General features: G+C 41.1%; 1 protein-coding gene across 3 annotated transcripts in view; it reads right to left on the reverse strand.

Moving 5' to 3' along the window:
* The window catches only part of LOC126268335 (ras GTPase-activating-like protein IQGAP1), a 345,429-nt gene extending 325,251 nt beyond the window's left edge, over positions 1-20,178 (reverse strand). The window contains exons 1-2 of one of the 3 annotated variants that reach the window (XM_049973901.1): positions 19,992-20,178; positions 19,622-19,718 (exon numbers count right to left, since the gene is read on the reverse strand). In XM_049973901.1, coding sequence (XP_049829858.1) covers positions 19,622-19,718; positions 19,992-20,061 — 167 coding nt within the window. In that variant the 5' untranslated portion in view covers positions 20,062-20,178. Of the gene's footprint in view, positions 1-19,621; positions 19,719-19,837; positions 19,939-19,991 lie in introns of those variants that run through there. The other 2 variants (XM_049973902.1, XM_049973903.1) reach the window with 2 other exon arrangements.
* Positions 20,179-21,049: the final 871 nt, after the last annotated feature.

Raw genomic sequence — 21,049 nt, forward strand, 5'->3', positions numbered from 1 at the left:
GTTTCAGTAGAAGCTATGGAACCCACAAAGGGTCAGTGGTGAGTGGAATGAAATTCCTCTAGAATGACACAAGCTGCAGAGTAAAAGGAAGTACAGGAGTGCAACTCCGGAAGGTTATGATGAGTACTTGTTACAATTCCACTGATTAAGTGCAGAAAGGGGGTCTAAGTGGGAGGTGAACAGGTCGAAACCAGTCATGCCTCCGGGTCACTATCAATCACGAAGAACAGGGTGACATCCATAAACAAGAGGGCTGACTCAGGTTGCGAGGGAGAGTCTGCATCTCTGGGGGCATGAGAGGGGCACTGTCCCTGGACTACTACTACTACTACTACTACTACTACTACTACTACTACTCCACCTCATTCATAAGTTGAGGGGAGATGTACAGCTCAGAGGGAGAGATCAGCAACTAAGAGAGAGCTCACAGATTGTGGGTCCCACAACTGACTTGTGGTGGTAGGCCTCCAGTATGGGACATGTCAGGGAGAGAGGTCCCAGCAGGAGCCCCATCACTGAAAAGCATCACAGGAGGAGGCACTTCTCCAGGTGGATAGGAGGAACAGCACCACCTAGATGGCAGGGCATGGGAACCACAGGGGAGGTCAAGAGGGAAAGAGAGGTGGGGGTGAGGGGTGGGACAGGGCTAAGAAGGAAGGAGGAGGGGGGAATGTCATAACAAAGGCAAAGTTAGATGTCATGGACAAATGGTGAAGATGGTAATATTTCTTATGAATGTTAGGGTACGATAAATGATCGAGGGACTTATACTCCAGTATTTTTTTTCCCCCTTCTTATAAACTGAGCAATCCAGCAAATATGGAGAGTGGTGGCCATCCACGACTGACACACATGTAAGGAGAACACATGGAGTGGGTGTCCACATTCACTCCATAGAGGGTCTGCTGTACAGGGGGAAGACATGTTTCAAACACAAACACTGAAAACATCTCATGGGTGGTGGAATGTACAACTTCACATCACACTGATAACACATAACGTTGACCACTTCTGGGAGGGAACCCCTCAAATGCGAGAATAAAGGCACCGATATAAATGTGATAGTCCTTATGGCCTTTCTGAACATTCTAAATGAAATGAATGGCCCACCTTACCAAATTGGCCACAAGTTCCTCGTTGGTTTGAAGGATTAGGTCCCTATAAACAAAATTACTCCAGAAACCATATTCAAGGACTGGTGAGGAGTAATTGACACCAAGATGGTCACATGCATGAAGGGTCACAGACTGGGTGGCAGAAGCAGTTTTGATCAACACTATAAAAAACTGGTAGTTGCTTCACACAGAGAAGACAATAATGACTTGCTTTAATAACCTAATAAAGACTTCAAAAATTAAAGAAAATGTAGTACTGGTCTGGTTGTTTGTACATATTCTCTCTGCAGTGCTGAGTGCACAAAAAGCAAATGGGGTACTGTCCCAAAGCGTCCCTTATAGGCAAAACATTATTTTAAAATCTTTCAGTCATAATTGGCTTGTCTTCTCCTCTGCAAAACTTCGTGAAGTGCATAGCAGATGGTAAATCCTAGTCTACCAATTATTAGGTTACTTCCTGTTCCGTTCATGTATGGAGCATATGAAGAATGATTGTTTGGATGCCTCTGTGTATGTAGCAATTATTCTAATCTCATCCTCATGATTCCTATGTGAGCGACACATAGGAGATTGTAGTACCTATATTCCTAGAGTCATCATTTAAAGCTACTTCTTGAAACTTTGTCAACAGACTTACATCTATCTTCAAAAGTCTTTCAGTTCCTTCAGTATCTCTGTGACACTCTCCCACAGATCAAACAATCCTCTGGCCACTCATGCTGCCCTTCTCTGTATACATTTAATATATCCTGGTAGTCCTATTTGGTACAGGACCTACACACTTGAGCAATGTTCTAGAAACAGACACACGAATGAGTTGTAGGCAGTTGCCTTTGTAGGCAGATTGCACTTCCCCAGTATTCTACCAATAAACTGAAGTCTACCACTTACTTTACCATTGACTGAGACTATGTAATCATTCCATTCCATCCCCTACAAAGTGATACACCCAGTTATTGTACAAGTTGGCCAATTCCAACATGGACACATCGACATAGTCAAAGGATACTACTTTTTTTGTCTTGTGAAGCACACAATTTTACATTTTTGGTTGGTTTGAGGAATAAAAGGACCAAACTACAGGGTCATCAGTCCCTTCTTTCTGACAAAAACAAAGTCAGGGGGTAAAACAACTCCCAAAGTACGTTTGGGAAAGTAAAAGGGGGAAAAGGAATGCGGAACCACACCAAAAAAGAAAACAAATAGCATGAGCAACAAATGGGGAAAACATACACCATAAGGAAAAGTAGAAGAAGGTATTAAAGCCATAGAGCAGATGGTTTGGGCTGGCTGTCCACAAGAATAAAAGAGGATGAGCCAGCCACTCTGCAACACATTAAAATATCCACCCAAAAAAGACAAGGCGAGATGAACACATGAATGGAAAAGACAAACACGAAGACAAACAAATGCAAAGAAAGGTTGACAGAGTTAAAATGGAGGGAGGGTTGAGGTCCCAGAGAGAAGGCCAAATGCCCACTCTTAGATGGTACAATAAAAAAAAAAAATGTAAAACTAAATCTACCACTGAGGCATTGCTGTGCAACACCAAAGGAAGGGTGCTGGAAAGGTTAAAAATCCACTGCAGAGTGGCTAAAATTAGGCAGTCAAGCAAGATGTGCATGAAAGTCAGAAGGGAGCCACAGCGACACCGAGGTGGGTCCTCGCGATGGAGGAGGTAACCATGTGCTAGCCATGTACAGCCAATGCATAGCCGGCAAAGCCGGCGAGTGGCTCGCATGGATGACTGCCATACATTCGTCGTCTCCTTGATAGCACGGAGTTTGTTTGTTATACTCAGGGTGCACCATTCAGTATCCCAGATCACAAAAACTTTGCGGTGGAAGACTGCCTCAATCTCCAGAGATGATTTACTGTTGGCCTGTTTGACAGGCAGTCAGCAAGTTCATTTCCCGGTATCCCAACATAGCCTGGCGTCCAAACGGAGGTCACAGAGCATCCACTGGTGCAGAGGGCATAAAGAGATTCCTGGATTAACAGTACCAAAGGATGCCCAGGGAAACACTGGTTGAGAGCTTGTAGGCTGCTTAAGGAATCACTACAAATGACGAGGGACTCGCCACAGCAGGAGCAGATGTGATCAAGAGCGCGATAGGTGGCAACCAACTCAGCAGAGAAAATTCTGCAGCCATCCAACAAGGAGTGTTGTACAGTACGGCCAACGTGAGTAAGCATAGTGACCAAGACCATTGACCAGTGATCCATTGGTGTAGATTATTTCTAAGCCCTCAAACTCACCAAGAAGGGAGATAAAATGCCGACGGAGGACCTAAGGGGGAAGTGAGCCTTTGGGCCCTTGCAGTAGGTCCAGCCGAAGCAGTGGCCGAGGTATGGACCATGGGGGTATACGGAAGTGGGTCTGCAGGAAAGGTGGCAAGGGGAAAGCGTCGAGTTCATGAAGAAGTGACCAGACACTGACAGTCTACATCTACATCTACATCTACATTTATACTCCGGAAGCCACCCAACGGTGTGTGGCGGAGGGCACTTTACGTGCCACTGTCATTACCTCCCTTTCCTGTTCCAGTCGCGCATGGTTCGCAGGAAGAACGACTGTCTGAAAGCCTATGTGCACACTCTAATCTCTCTAATTTTACATTCGTGATCTCCTCGGGAGGTATAAGTGGGGGAAGCAATATATTCAATACCTCATCCAGAAACGCACCCTCTCGAAACCTGGCGAGCAAGCTACACCGTGATGCAGAGCGCCTCTCTTGCAGAGTCTGCCACTTGAGTTTGCTAAACATCTCCGCAACGCCATCACGGTTACCAAATAACCCTGTGACGAAACGCGCCGCTCTTCTTTGGATCTTGTCTATCTTCTCCGTCAACCCGACCTGGTACGGATCCCACATTGATGAGCAATACTTAAGTATAGGTCGAACGAGTGTTTTGTAAGCCACCTCTTTTTTTGATGGACTACATTTTCAAAGGACTCTCCCAATGAATCTCAACCTGGTACCCGCCTCACCAACAATTAATTTTATATGATCATTCCACTTCAAATCGTTCCGCACGCATACTCCCAGATATTTTACAGAAATAACTGCTACCAGTGTTTGTTCCGCTATCATGTAATAATACAATAAAAGATCCTTCTTTCTATGTATTCGCAATACATTACATTTGTTTATGTTAAGGGTCAGTTGCCACTCCCTGCACCAAGTGCCTATCCACTGCAGATCTTCCTGCATTTCGCAGTGAAGGGATTCCCAGTTCTGGGCTACTGCTGTGGGAGATGGACCGCTGTGTTGGGGAAAAGATGACAGTAATTTGGATGGCGATTCAAACTATGTATGTCAGCAGTACAATTTGTGAGCAACTGTTGCCGCCGGAGCTGCAATGGAGGAACACCAGCTGCCACCAGGAGGCCGTTCACGGGGATGGATCGGAAGACTCCTGGCGCGAGGCGAACTGTACAGTGGTGGATAGGGTCTAGTAAACTCAGTGCGGGAGGGGGGGGGAGGGGGGCGGCTGCTGAACCATACACCACACTCCAGTAATCAACACTGGACTCTACAAGGGCTTCGTACGGCTGCAGTAGAGTACGATGATCAGCACCCCAGTCGGTGTGGCTCAGACATTGAATACTATTCAGGTGCCGACAGCACTTGTCCTTAAGCTGACAAAGATGGGGAAGCCAACTTAAGCAAGTGTCAAAGAGCAGTCCCAGAAAGCAGTAAGTCTCCACTACATCTAGTAGTTGGTCACTTAGGTAAAGATCTGGATAGGGGTGGACAGTACGATGATGACAGAAGTGCATCACTCAAGTTTTGGCAGCCAAAACCTGAAAGCCATGAATAAGGGTCCACGACTGCACCTTCCTTATAGTTCCCTGCAGCCGGCGTTCAGCCACAACAGTAGAAGAGGAGCAGAATGAAACACAAAAATCGTCATCATATAGGAGGAGAAAGACTGATGATCCTACTGTTAATGTGAGACCATTGACAGCAATTAAAAAGAGTGGAACACTCAGGACAGAGCCCTACGGGACCCCATCCTCTTGTATATGGGGTGCAGTACCAGAAGCACCGACACAAACTCTGAATGTGTCGTGAGACAAAGTTTAGTATAAAAATTGGGAGTGGGCCCCAGAGACCCCACTCATGCAGAGTAGCGAGGATGTGGTGTCGTCAAGTGATATTGTAGGCCTTCGTGAGATTGAAAAAGATGGCAATAAGGTGTTGTCACTGGGGAAAGGCTGATCAAATGGCAGACTCCAGGTACACCAAGTTGTTAATGGTTGAGCGTCCTTGGCGACAACCGCCCTGCGAAGACCCCGAGACTCAAGAAGCCAACACAATCACCAGCTCACCATACATTCAAGCTGCTTTCACAGAATGTTGGCAAGGCTGATGCAACAATAGCTGCAAATCATTGTGACATGCATGACAGAGGGTACGTCTCACGATACCAATTATTAAGGTTTCTTTCTGTTCCATTCACATACAGAGCATGGGAAGAATGACTGACTGAATGCCTCTGTGCATGCAGTAATTATCCTAATCTTTTCATCATGATCCCCGTGTGAACAGTATGTAGAGGGTTGTAGTACATCCCTACAGTAATAGTTTAAAAGCCGATTCTTGAAACTTTGTTAACAGACTTTCTCGGAATAGTTTACATCTGTCTTCAAGAGTCTGTCATTTCAGTTTCTTCAGTATCTCTGCGAATAGAGTAAAGAAGTTAATTGTTAATATCAGTTAAGCATAAAACGAAATGATTTTTGCCATGAGTACTACAACAGAAAAATAAATTTTAATTCAGCATGTAGAATATGCTTATGTTGTCTAGAAAAGTGGCCACTGAGGGACAGGGAATGAAAATAGAACATTTACTTGTGAAGCTTGAGGAGATGCTAGCTAGCAACATAAAAATAGAAGAAAATAATAAGAATACAGAGAAAGGGATTAAGATTCATGGATACAACCTTAATACTGAAATGATTCAAAACAATAATGAGAAATTAGAAGAAGATATAAAGAAAAAGATTTGTAAAACTCATGAGGCTTTGAAATCATACCTTGAAGTGAGGCTAGGTAATTTGATGAAGAACTGTCAGCATTAAAAGAAGTGGTACTCACAGAAACTTTACAGCAGAGTGATTTAGTGAGGCAGGAAATACATGGTCGTAGTAAAGAATCAGATAGTAATGTAGGCCACTTACATGATTTCATAGAAAAGAAATGTAAATATGTAAAAGATCAGATCTTAGAGCCACAAGGCCATATTGAATTATTAGAACAGAAGTGAAAACAGTAATACAGTTTGTTCACATGATACACTTGCTGTTTTGGAGAAAAAAGTACAAGATTTAATAGACCAAATGTTTTGAGCAGAGGCAGAGAACTTGTGTGGTATCAAACATTCTGGGGATGAGGCTACTCAACAAAATAGAGAATTCAAATGATTAAGGATCGAATTAGCAAAAGCCAGAAAAGAACTTCAAGAAAATCAGCTTCTGGGATAATCCAGTGACACTAGTACCGTACTGGAAGACTTGCAATTAGGAAGTAACATGAACTTGCGTAAACTTTTATGAAACATAAACCTGACAGTGAAGTACATCCTACTTGCTCCTTGAGAGTATTTTCTACAACAAAAGTGGAAGGTTATAAAAACATAAATTTTGCAGTGAGTAGAGTACTCCTTCCATAGCCATAACACCGAAAGTTTAAAAATCTGTATGTATAACCAGATATTTGTGTAAAATGTAGTATCCATGGAAGATTATTAACATCTTGAAAGTAGTCTAAAAGATTGAGTGCGGAGTAATTAAAATAACTGAAAGTTAGAGATTATGAAAGTATTGGCATTGACCCTCCGCACGAGGCAACATCCGAGATGTGGAGGCAGCCCTGCCGGCGGCGATAGAGAGCACTGGATACACCAGACTGCAAATTGTTGCTCATGTCGGCACCAATGACTCCTGCCGTCTGGGTTCAGAGGCCATCCTCAGTTCATACAGGCAGTTGGCGGAATAGGTGAAGGCGAAAAGCCTCGCTCGCGGGGTGGAATCTGAGCTAACTATTTGTAGTATCATTCCCAGAATAGATCGCGGTGCTCTGGTTTGGAGCCGAGTAGAAGGCTTAAACCAGAGGCTCAGACGATTCTGCAGAGATCTGGGGTGCAAATTTCTCAACCTCCACTATCGGGTGGAGAAATGTAGGGTCCCCCTGAATAGGTCAGGCATGCACTACAAGCCGGAAGCGGCTACAAGGGTAGCGCAGTACGTGTGGAGTGCACATGTGGGTTTTTAGGTTAGAGAATTTCCTCCCTAGGCCCAACAAGACACCTCCTGAGACGCGGCAAGGTAGAAGTAGGCGAAATGCAACAGGGAATAACAATATTAATGTGATAATAGTACACTGCAGGAGCGTCTATAGAAAGGTCCCAGAACTGCTCTCATTAATAAACAGTCATAATGCCCATATAGTACTAGGGACAGAAAGCTGGCTGAATCCAGACATAAACAGCAATGAAATCCTAAACTCAGATTGGAATGTATACCGCAGAGACAGGCTGGACAGTGAAGGGGGGGGGGGGGGGGGGGGGGGCGGGGCGCATCTTTATAGCGATAAGAAATGCAATAGTATCGAAGGAAATTGACGGAGATCCGAAATGTGAAATAATTTGGGTGAAGGTCATGGTTAAAGCAGGCTCGGACATGGTAATTGGATGTGTCTATAGGCCCCCTGGCTCAGCAGCTGTTGTGGCTGAGCACCTGAAGGATAATTTGGAAAATATTTAGAGTAGATTTCCCCATCATGTTATAGTTCTGGGTGGAGATTTTAATTTGCCAGATATAGACTGGGAGACTCAAACGTTCATAACGGGTGGCAGGGACAAAGAATCCAGTGAAATTTTTAAAGTGCTTTATCTGAAAACTACCTTGAGCAGTTAAACAGAGAACCGACTCATGGCGATAACTTGTTAGACCTTCTGGTGACAAACTGAGCTGAACTATTTGAAACAGTTGACGCAGAACAGGGAATCAGCGATCATAAAGCGGTTACGGCATCAATGATTTCAGCCGTAAATAGAAATATTAAAAAAGGTAGGAAGATTTTTCTGTTTAGCAAAAGTGACAAAAAGCAGATTTCAGAGTACCTGACGGCTCAACACAAAAGATTTGTCTCAAGTACAGATAGTGTTGAGGATCAGTGGACAAAGTTCAGAACCATTGTACATTATGCATTAGATGAGTATGTGCCAACAAGATCGTAAGAGATGGAAATGAGCCACCGTGGTACAACAACAGAGTTAGAAAACCGCTGCGGAAGCAAAGTGAACTTCACAGCAAACATAAACATAGCCAAAGCCTTGCAGACAAACAAAAATTATGCGAAACGAAATGTAGTGCGAGGAGGGCTATGCGAGAGGCATTCAATGAATTCGAAGTAAAGCTCTATGTACTGACTTGGCAGAAAATCCTAAGAAATTTTGGTCTTGTGTCAAAGCGGTTGGTGCATCAAAACAAAATGTCCAGACACTCTGTGACCAAAATGGTACTGAAACAGAGGATGACAGACTAAAGGCCAAAATATTAAATGTCTTTTTCCAAAGTCGCTTCACAGAGGAAGACTGCACTGTAGTTCCTTCTCTATGTTGTCGCATACATGACAAAATGGTAGATTTTGAAATAGACGACAGAGGGATAGAGAAACAATTAAAATCGCTCAAATGAGGAAAGGCCACTGGACCTGATGGGATACCAGTTCGATTTTACACAGAGCACGCGAAGGAACTTGCCCCCCTTCTTGCAACGGTGTACCGTAGGTCTCTAGGAGAGCGTAGCGTTCCAAAGGATTGGAAAAGGGCACAGGTCATCCCCATTTTCAAGAAGGGACGTCGAACAGATGTGCAGAACTATAGACCTATATCTCTAACATCGATCAGTTGTAGAATTTTGGAAAACGTATTATGTTCGAGTATAATGACTTTTCTGGAGACTAGAAATATACTCTGTAGGAATCAGCATGGGTTTAGAAAAAGACTGTCATGTGAAACCCAGCTTGCGCTATTTGTCCACAAGACTCAGAGGGCCATAAACACGGGTTCACAGGTAGATGCCGTGTTTCTTGACTTCTGCAAGGTGTTCGATACAGTTCCCCACAGTCGTTTAATGAACAAAGTAAGAACATATAGACTATCACACCAATTGTGTGGTTGTATTGAAGAGTTCTTAGATAGCAGAACACAGCATGTTATTCTCAATGGAGAGAAGTCTTCCAAAGAAAGAGTGATTTCAGGTGTGCCGCAGGGGAGTGTTGTAGGACCGTTGCTATTCACAATATACATAAATGACCTTGTGGATGACATCGGAAGTTCACTGAGGCTTTTTGCGGATGATGCTGTGGTATATTGAGAGGTTGTAACAATGGAAAATTGTACTGAAATGCAGGAGGATCTGCAGCGAATTGACACATGTGTAATGTGTTGCGAATACATAGAAAGATAGATCCCTTATCATTTAGCTACAAAATAGCAGGTCAGCAACCACAAATTATCTCTGAGTACGCATTAGGAGTGATTTAAAATGGAATGATCATATAAAGTTGATCATTGGTAAAGCAGATGCCAGACAAATTCATTGGAAGAATCCTAAGGAAATGCAATCCAAAAAAAAAGGAAGTAGGTTACAGTACGCTTGTTCGCCCACTGCCTGAATACTGCTCAGCAGTGTGGGATCCGTACCAGATAGGGCTGATAGAAGAGAGAGAGAAGATCCAACAGAGAGCAGCGTACTTCGTTACAGGATCATTTAGTAATCGCGAAAGCATTACGGAGATGATAGATAAACTCCAGTGGAAGACTCTGCAGGAGAGACGCTCAGTAGCTCGGTATGGGCTTTTGTTGAAGTTTCGAGAACATACCTTCACCAAAGAGTCAAGCATTGCTCCCTCCTACATATATCTCGCGAGGAGACGATGAGGATAAAATCAGAGAGATTAGAGCCCACACAGAAGCTTACCGACAATCCTTCTTTCCACAAACAATACGAGACTAGAATAGAAGGGAGAACCGATAGAGGTACTCAATGTACCCTCCACCACACACCGTCAGGTGGCTTGCGGAGTATGGATGTAGATATGAAATTTATTATTCATAAATGTCTTATGCAAGAAAAAAAAGGAAAAGAAATGGGACAGCTTGAGTGAAGAAGTAAAAAAAGAGGATATTTGCGGAATATCTTCCATTCGTGTCAGAGAGAATGTGGTGTTACATGTCATTTAGAATGGGAAATGGAACAGTACACCTTTAGGTTCTGTGAGAGATGGACAGTATCTGCATGTAGAAAGAGAAATGCTTTTAAATTAATAGAGAATGATCAGGAGAAGCAGACTGCTGCTAGGCTTTCTATTTATGCAAAGCCGTCCACCTAGTGGGAATGGACATTCAGCATGTCTCCATCTGCTGTAGTGTGCGTGCATTATTCCATGTAGACATGAGTGGAGAATGTCATGAAAAGTGTTCATGGAGAAGACACAAGACTTTTATTAACACTATAAAAATGTATCTTTATATATTCAACTGTTCTTGTTCTTGAACTTGGGAACGAGTGGGGGAGGCAAATGTTTGAGTTGAGGTCCACAAGTACGAGGGTGAGTCAAATGAAAACCTTAAATTTGTAATAACAAATCTAAATTTCACACCGTTATCCTGTAATTTGGTAAGCGTGCTACAAACAGCGTGCAGAATGGCCCGAAAGTGCCAGCATAGTGCACATGCACACATACCGTTGCTGTATCAGTATAAAGATGGTGCCCTCTTGCAACTTGCACCAAGGAAGAACAGTGTTCTGTTATTCGGTTTTTGCATAGTGAAGGTGTGAAACCTATTGAAATTAATTGACGAATGAAAGTTCAGTATGGTGATGCATGTTTGTCACAGCAGCAAGTATATGAATGGAGTAGGAAGTTCACAAATGGTGTGACTCCAATGGAAGATGCTCCTCGTCCAGATCAGGCACAACGAGTTGGGACTCCACAAAACATTGCAGCAGTTGAAGCCATAGTGAAGGAAAACCACCGAGTGACACTGAATGACACTGCAGCATGTTTATAGATTAGTCATGGGTCAGCACACCATATTGTGCATAATGTGCTCCAGTTTCACAAAGTGTCTGCAAGATGGATGCCACGGCAGCTGACCCCTGAAATGAGAGAACGACGTGTTGACGCTTGTGAAGAACTACTTCGGCGCTTAGAACGAGAAGGTGATGGCTTCCTTGCAAGAATCATTACTGGAGACGAAACCTGGGTTCACTTCCACCAACCAGAAATGAAGAGAGCAAGCAAGGAATGGTGTCATTCCTCATCACCAAAGCCAAAGAAGTTTCGAACAGAACCATCATCAGCGAAGATTATGCTGACACTCTTTTGGGACAAAAAAGGCGTCATTTAGGAGCATTACATGCCTAGAGAGACCACTCACCAGTGCATCATACACAGATCTCCTAAAAAATCACCTGTGGCCTGCAATCAAATCAAATCGAGGTGGACTGCTGTTAGCAGGTGTCCTTTTGCAACATGACAATGGAAGGCCCCACACTGCCCGTACAACAGTTGTAACAATCACAGACCTGCATTTTGAGTGTCTTCCTCATCCACCATACTCACCAGACCATGGCCCAAGCGATTTCCGTATGTTTGGATCACTCAAAGATGCAATGGGATGAAAGAAGTTCCGTTCTGATGAAGAGGTACACCACGTGGTGCACGAGTGGTTTCATGGACTAACAAAAGAATTTTTTTCTAAAGGAATTTATGCACTTTGTAAGCACTGGAGGACTTGCATTGAGCGTGGGGGAGATTATGTTGAAAAGTGATACAGCTTTGTACCACTTCTGCACAATAAATAATATTTAAAAAAAAAATTTAAGGTTTTCATTTGACTCGCCAACGTATAGACAATGTAAGCCTTAAAGGCAATGAGGTGTTTGAGATCCTTCTGTAACTAAACCAAGACTTAAGCTCTCTTTCAGTGTCTTCCTTAAATTTTCAGAGAAGATAATGGGACAAAAAAGAAGAGAAGCTGGAACAGAATAGCTCTGCATTCTGTAATAAATAAATATAGGGGACTGTATATTCAACAATGTTTGTCAGGCAAGCATACATGGACTTCAAGGAATAAATAAACTTCGATAGCTTGATGTGTAAACTTGACACACACACACACACACACACACACACACACACACACACACACACACAGTCTGTGGGCAAGCTAAGATCCAAACCAAGTGAAAAGGGTGTTACATATGACTTATTTTTCCTCAAATTACATAGACAAATCCTATATCATTGTAGAATGATCCTCGCATGAATAAATTACTAATATTAATTGGTACCTTCCAGTATTAATATTGAGTTTCACAATATTTCTGACTTTATGGCTCATCTCTCTAAGTAGTAATCAACTGGTAAACTGACAAAGGAAACATACATTATGATCACATTATTGCTTCTCCTATTCACTATTAAAATAGTAGATTGATTGTGCCAGAAATTTACAATACTCACTACTAAACAAATTAAGTCATTTTTAACACTGTGCATAAAACTGGAATTTTGAAAAATGTATTCTTTTCTAATTGAGCCAGTACTATGAAATAAGGAGCACAACCAAAAAACGCTCAACGATCCGTTAAGACAGTGGATTTAATTCTTTCCATTTGTCAGTACAATTCTGGACTTACTACAGTCATTCCATGCATAAACATGATTGACAAAAGGAAATGTAATGCAGCTGTAGACTATTATGTTACAGATGACATCACATTTTTTTAGTGTCAGAATTGATTAGCCTGAAAACTATCAAAGATTTGTCAGGATTTGAAGTCAGTGTTAAGAATGTCAGTGTTATTTCCACATTGGGTGATGTGCTACAGACCACATGCAAATTGTCAGTGGCTATTTTTGGCAATTCATGGACTTTTGCTAACACAACACAACACGGGTGAAACTGTAGTTAATAATGAAACTTTGAGATTATTTGGCAGGGATGTAGAAAAATTAATATAATGGTGAGTCCAATCTTGGATCTTCTTTTCTCTCTTGTAAGCCGGGCAATCTGACGAGTATTGAGAGTGGTGGTCATGACAATTTACATACACAGGTGGCAGAACATATGGGCTTCCCTCATGGAATGGGTTTCCACTAACCACACAGAGGGTCCACCACACAGCAGGAACACACACCCAAAACGCAAGCACTGAAAGCACCTCATGGACGGCAGGACGTACGGTTTCGCATCACATCAATAACACATAACCTTGCCCTTCTCTGAGAAGATACCTCCCTCAAAAGCCAGAATGAAGGTTCTGAGCACTATTGGACTTAACTTCTAAGGTCATTGGTTGGTCCCCTAGAACTTAGAACTACTTAAACCTAATTAACCTAAGGACAACAGACACATCAACAGGGAGCCCGACCACATGTTAATGATGGACTTTATATTCTCCACAAGAAACAACCGCTTTGTGGTGGTGAATGTGTCCCCATCTGTCCTGGTATAGGCCAAGTAGCAGGGAAAGTGTTTCATGCCAAGGCAGCAAGCCTGGCCCTCCCCCCAGGGTGTAGCCAGTAAACTGATGGCTCTAGAATCATACAAAGCAGCATTTAATGATCGTTCACCACTCAAAGATATGGCCATTTGAGAATTGCCACATTTTTACTGCTTGATATGCTTCATGTGACAAGCATCCACCCTGATACCCCCAACTCCAATCAGCAGCTCCCCCCATGGGTGCCACCAAGCCACAAGCAAGGCATGGTGGCCATTGCTGGGAGTTCCAATGCTCCAGGATGACAAGTAACCACACATTGGCCTACATGTGGAGGCAACAGTTCCAGTATCAGTACTGTGACTCCTGCATTGTCAGGGGGCTCAGCCAGATGTTTACATAACAGGCGTGCCACATGGACTGGCTACTCATGCTGGTTACCTAGCGGTGTGGGTAGGGCTATGTTGGGGAAGGAAGAGGAGGGAAGGGAGGAACCCTTGCCACAGACACTAGGGAGGGAGTTCTCCCCATAGTGTATCACACTAAAGACAAAAAAATTTAGAAGTGGAGGTCAAACCCCAAAGGGAGACCAAAATGCCAAAAAGGATGAAACAGAATAGGGAATAGGAACAAAATCGCATGGAATACAGGGAACCAAGTGGATAGCCAGGTCAAAATAAACCAGGGCACCGACAAAAGGGTAGGTGCAAGGACAGGGAGGACACACTGAAGGGAGGAAGAATGGGCTCCAACAGCTCGGGGCGCTGTGTGTGCCGTGTACAAACTCACAAAAGAACAGTGAGCCCCTGGGGATTTCTGCGATTCAAAAACTGCAAATTCATCCTTAAAGAAGTGCACTCATAAGGCTTTCTGGGGCGTTCAGTACACCACCTGTCGACGCTATACTGAGGATCTGCCCCAACAACATTCAGGTATGATACACAGCAGTGTGCTACTGGTTAATTCTACGCAGACTCGACCCTGTGCAAATAATTACAGGAGTAGATATCAATAACAAAGGTCCACTCTTGGCAGTAGGTGAAAGGCAGAATGGCTGGAATGATACAACAACCAGTAGGCATGTGTATAACAGACTATGAGTGTGCCTAATGACCCAACTAAGTGAATGTTACACACTGTCCTTATCTCGTCTTGTTACACAGAATAGAGAGAAGGGCAACAGCTTTCTGCTATTGTGGACAAATAGGAACATCTGAACATGTAGCAGTTCACTGTAACTTACACCAACATTCACAAACAGAATCATCCTCCCTGTCTAAGAACTAGAGTGGGATTTGGTTTTTGGATGTAAAAGTCTTGAACAAGTTCCATCTGTGTAATGTAGCACATCGGCTTTCTCTACAAAGAGAACTGAAAGTATCACTTTTAGCCACTTTTTTACTAAGTATCCAGGCATCTACATTCATGAGCTAAGGATAACTATTAGCTGCAAAATAAATGACAATGTTCATTGTAAACAGGCCTGAATTCTGACTGCATATAGAAATCTGTTGTTCTCTGGAAAATATTAGTCTAGGCTGAATTAATCTAACAGGAAGAAATAAACAAATGCCTTGCATTGAAACAGCAGAATATATATAAAAACAAAGATGATTTAACTTACCAAACAAAAGTGTTGGTATGTTGATCATCATACCAACATACCAACAATTTCGTTTGGTAAGTTACATCATCTTCGTTTTTAAATATATTTTTCCCACATGGAATGTTTCCCTCGCATTGTAATAAAATTAATTATAAATTCATTTCTAAAAGCTGCTTCTCTTTGTTGATGTAAACCTTGAAATATTTCACATGCCAAAGATTCCCTCAAAATGGGAGCTAAAGAAGACAAGGACAAAACAAGTAAAATTTTCATGAAAATTAAAAATTGTTCTCTGCAGGTTGTCTGTTACTGAACTTAGATAAAACCCAACATACACAATTCTGCACGGCACAAGGCCTGACTGCATCCTTAGAAATAAAGCATGAGAATAATTTCTTAGGTGTTTCTATTGGTAAGAAACTGGATAAAAGTTACATATTGGAGCCCCCCCCCCCCCCCCCCCGTATTTTTCAACATAGTGCAGACATCTTCGATAGGCTGCACTAACGGTCAGTTTGTTACCACAACCTTAATTTGGCTTTCACATCCAGGGGCTTTGAGGACTCTTAACCAAACTGTCACCTTTCAACCTAACCTAGACCTTAGGATGCAATACACATTAATGTCATCACGAACAAGATTTCAGGTAGGGTCAGGAGGAGAGAGAGGGTTGTTTTACGTATCACACTGAACTGGAAGCCACATGTTACAGGTTTTCATAAAAAATTAAGCTCTGCAATTTCTGCATTGTAGATAATATCAAATATTGGAGGTGAAAATGCAAAAAAGTTTGTGCCACAGAAAGGCAATATTATGTCTTTTCAGTTGCAATGAGATACACACCATGCAGTGTCAGAGGTAGCAACAGTCTTGTATGATTTTGTGCATAAAATAAAGTGAAAAATGAGTTGACGTATGTTTACTATTTTCATTCACTAATGCAAGGTTTTCTGAAGCCTTCGGCACTCTTTCACGAACTCACAATGAAACTGTCATCTTCCAACCTAATGTATACTTTCGGCTACACTACAGATCAATCCATCACCATGATCTACACTCCAAAATATAATACAGATGCAAATAAATAAATATTGCCAGTGTTCTGTTCTCTTCTTGTATGTGTGTGTATGACACACACCACATTGTTACATCATGGTTCAGAGCCAACATTGGGTTCAACTAGGTTTTGTTGACCCCTAATGCTTATAAGCATTAGGCTAGGCTACAGGTCAGTCTGTTACAACCTTTAATCCACATTCACATCCATTGGCTTTACTAAATAGAACCAGCTATCACCTTCCAACCTAATCTAGATCTTGGGCTACACTACCACAATCAAGAGTTCAGGAAAGGGGAGAGTGGGTATCTAACACCAAACTTTGGCTTTGCGCAATCATTCAGCCATAGTTGTGCACAGAATGAAGCGAGTTATTTGGCCACAAAAACCTGCAGCACAAAATAATGTGAGCTATCCAGACATGAAAGTCTATAAACATGAACTCAAATCATACCTGCTTTACCTTCTGATCATGGTGAATAACCAAAGTCAATCACATAAACAGTCAGCATATTGCCAAATTTTTTTCCACTGAGAAACTATAATTGTAAACTGTCTCATCTCACAATGAGAGGAATAATTATAGTCCATAAATTATCCAAATATCTTAGTAAAAATGAATAAATGAATTAATTAATCTAAGCTGATCAGATTTCTGGATACATAACTAATTAAACTTTTGATTAATCCTTAATCGGAATCATGGGTCATTTTGGACCCACCGACAACAATAAAACCATCTAACAATGGAAACGCATGGAGTTTCTGTTTCGCACGCCAGTGTAATCCGAGTACATTGTGAGGTGCACCAGGGGCCGGGAGCTCGCTGCTTGAAATTTACTAGAAGTGGAGGTAAGTGCCATCGCTGCGTCCAATTTGACCCGCGATTCCAGATACGGGATTTTTGAAGTCAGTGTATGCCAATTTATTTTGTGGTGTTTCTGCCACAATGCTGAGGGGCTTCGCTGAAAAAGAAATCTGTGTACTATTATTAGACGAAAATTATTCAGATGTAGAATCTAAGTGGTTTTCAACCTTGTGATGAAGAGAACATAAGTGACGGTGAAAATACACAACAAGTAATTTCTTCTGATTCAAGTAATTCATCATCTGATGATTCAGTAGAGAGATAGGTGGCTGTCAAGCAGTGCATATTTTCATGGCAAAAATTGATTCAAGTGGTCTACTCATCCACCAGCTAGGTCCAGAGTCAGAAGCCACATCACCACCACTCACCTGCCTGGTCTCATCGGTACAGCTCGTGAAAAACAGAACATGTCACCAATTGAATCATGACAGTTGCTGATACCAGATGAAATGATCACAATTATTTGCATTCACACTAATCAGAACATAACAGAATATTCAGAAAAGTATAAAACTAATGCTACTTACACTAACCATGTGAGTATTATGGAAATGAAAGTATTTTTTGGGTTGTTGCTATTATCAGGTGTATTCAAATTTGGCCATGAAGATATAGAAAGTTTATGAGCAACTGATGGAAGTGGCCAAGATATATTCAGAATAACGATGTTGGTAAAGCGATTTATGTTCCTGTTATCTGCTTTTAGGTTTGATGATGTGAATTCAAGGGAAGAAAGAAGAACTAATGATCGTGCTGGTCTCATCTCAGAAATATTTGGAAATTTTATTCAGAACTGTCAGAAAAACTATAGCTGATCAGAATATTTGACAGCTGATGAAATGCTTTGCCCTTTTAGAGGGAAATGTTTTTTCAGGGTTTATATGAAACTGAAGCTTGCTAAATATGGCATCAAGATTATGTGCCTTTGCGATGCTAAAACACACTATTTATACAATGCTTTTATCTATACTGCCAAAGCAATCACCAATAAAACAAGCCAACTCTCAGTTCCAACACAGAATGTACTGCAGCTTGCAGAACCTTTATTTGGAACAAACAAATGTAACTGCTGATAACTGGTTCTCTTCTGTGGAGTTGGTTGAGAAACTGATTGAAAATGGTTTGACCTATGTTGGAACGATGCACAAAAATTAAAGGGAAATACCACCAGAATTTTTAGCCAATAAACAATGGGTAGTAGTATCTACGTTACTTGGTTTTGTGAAGGATGAAACATTGGCATCTTATGTCCCAAAAAAGAATCGATGTGTAGTGGTAATCTCATCAATGCACCATGGCAATTCAGTCAATGAAAACAGTGGAAAACCTGAGACAATTGAATTTTACAACAGAGCAAAAGGTGGTGTTGATACATCAGATCAGAAATGCGCCAATTATTCAGTCTCTAGTAGAATTCAACGATGGCCATGTGTCATTTTTTCAGCAATATTGAATATTGTGAGTGCAAATGGATTCATATTATGGAAGGCATCAAATAGTGGAAAACGTATGAAACCTAATCATTACATAAAAGATATTGTACTGAATTTGATAAGGCCATTTATCACAGAAAGGAAGATGGAGTATTCTTCATTTTCAGTAGATTTGAAGACTAGAATTAATTTTCCAGGGGCGGCTGATGAACCACAAAATGACCCACGACTATAAAATTCATCTTCCAATCAAAGTGGCTCATGAAAACGAGGTTATGTGGTCCTAAAACTGACAGCAAACAATCACAAAAATGTTACAGATGTCTTAAATTCATCTGTAAACGACATGCAGGAAAAAAAATATGTCGTGTACAAAGTGCCATTCTTATTTCAGGTACTGATATAGATAACATTTGGATACTTCCATGTTTCGTTGCCATTATTTTTCTTTCTGAGTGATGGCATAAAGAATACATATTTATGTTAAGGGGAAGTTATGAGAAACCCCATGCTATATCTAGGTTTTTTTAATCTAAGACTTTTTTGTAATCATGTAGCATTCCAAAGTAAGGTATTAAAAATTCTTGCAAAATATGAGACGTAGGACTTAAAGATTAAAAAATAATACTATGAAAAAGTTTTGCGCAATAAAGGTTGATTTGGGTTTGAAACAAAACTTACTTTAATATAATCATTACATATTTACATATGAATTATATCTTTTATGGGGATTATGTTGAATTTTTATTCAAGGGTCCATTTGGACCCGCGATTCCAGTTATGTTTGTCAAAACATCGATTCCGGTTAAGGGTTAAGACTTCATAAAATAATGTTGGGATTACTGAAAAGCAAGGATGCCTCTTCATTTGGTGGGATTCACTTATTGCCATTACTCTATATAAGACCTATATTGGATACAGACGTGTGAAAATGCTAAAGACCCACGAAACTGCCCGTTATTTTGTCAGTTTTCAATAAGGATGAGAAAACAAAAAAAAAAAAAGATGCTCACATTTTTGCTTCTTTCAGATGACAGAGGTACTCGTATGCCAGATGGTTTTTCCGTGCTTCGTCCATTTCTTCTGCAGAAATTCTTGTATCGTCAGTACCTGCAACAAAAACAGCGGCCTGGTGATCTGGAACTGTTATAATGGAACTAGGCTTTTGAGGCTGGATTCGCGTAAGAACTATCAAGTGTTCTGTGAACACCTTCCCCTAATTAACTCACAGCTTATTACAAATTCAGTGTCCATTTGTGATAGTTTTTCTAGTGACAAACATGCGCGTACATTTGAATGTGTTTCTTAATGCTGAAGGCAAAGTCGCAATGTTTATATAATGTGTCACACAACATATTGTAAATATTTACAGTTGTCACTCACACATCTTCGATCCTTCACATTCCATGAAATTGTGTAAACTGCTGCTACTTATTTTAATGTCAACTTCCATTTTTATTGTTCTTTACTAAAATATCAAAATCCATACACTTTTTACCAACAGCAACGAAAACATCTGCAATACTTAACGTCGTACTCGGAGTTCAAATTCGAAAATGCGCTCCAAGTCAACAAGTCTCAGATGTCAATCGCAGCAGTGGACAGTGTAAGAAACACTACAACGCTTAACACAGTTAATGTGTATCTTTGGCATCGTAGTCTGACTGTCTACGAAGTTTAGTAACATGGCTGTATTGTTTCCAGCAATAAAATAAAATAAAATAAAATAAATTTTAAAAACTTAATTAATAATTCTCTAATATTAAATTAAAATTCACAATGCATCCACGGGAAAGATAAATTTTGAAGCCGCAAATGATATCGATAGATACCAATGAGTTGATAAATATGGGAAGAAAAATTGTATCAATTTCAAATGAAAAATATCACTGTATGTATCAACCAACATTGAATCATTTGTTAAGGAAGTACATTAGAAAGTAGTACTGCATGTCAAAAGAAACAGCCCAGAAACAAAATTGCTGTAGTTAGCTTATAGGATGCTTGACGACCAACTAAATGAAAGCGATAAATGTGGAACTGAAGTCTGTTTCTAGATTTTAATATGATATTGGTAATTGAATCTATGTGTGTATGAGATGTCTTTGGATAATTGACGCCCGGCTTCCCGTGACAGTCAATCCAAATTCGTGTGACGCTTTCCCTTGAGTTAGACGAACCTTTGACCATTCATGCTATCCTTTGAAGTTTGAGTGCCGGTATAAGTAAGATCAGTAGAGTGTATACTATATACCCTGTAAGTTGTATTTAAGCACTTGAGAAACTGGGTACCCGCTACTGTTTTCAGATACGGCGCGCAAAATATTTTGTAGGAATTCTTTGTAGAATGGGAAAAGACTTACCAGGATTAATTACCATTTGAACATCTCACCTAATAGTATGAATTTCGAGTGAATCATGATGTTATAGACTGCATAGGA

Source organism: Schistocerca gregaria, chromosome 1, assembly GCF_023897955.1.
Source record: "Schistocerca gregaria isolate iqSchGreg1 chromosome 1, iqSchGreg1.2, whole genome shotgun sequence".
Lineage (NCBI taxonomy): Eukaryota > Metazoa > Arthropoda > Insecta > Orthoptera > Acrididae > Schistocerca > Schistocerca gregaria.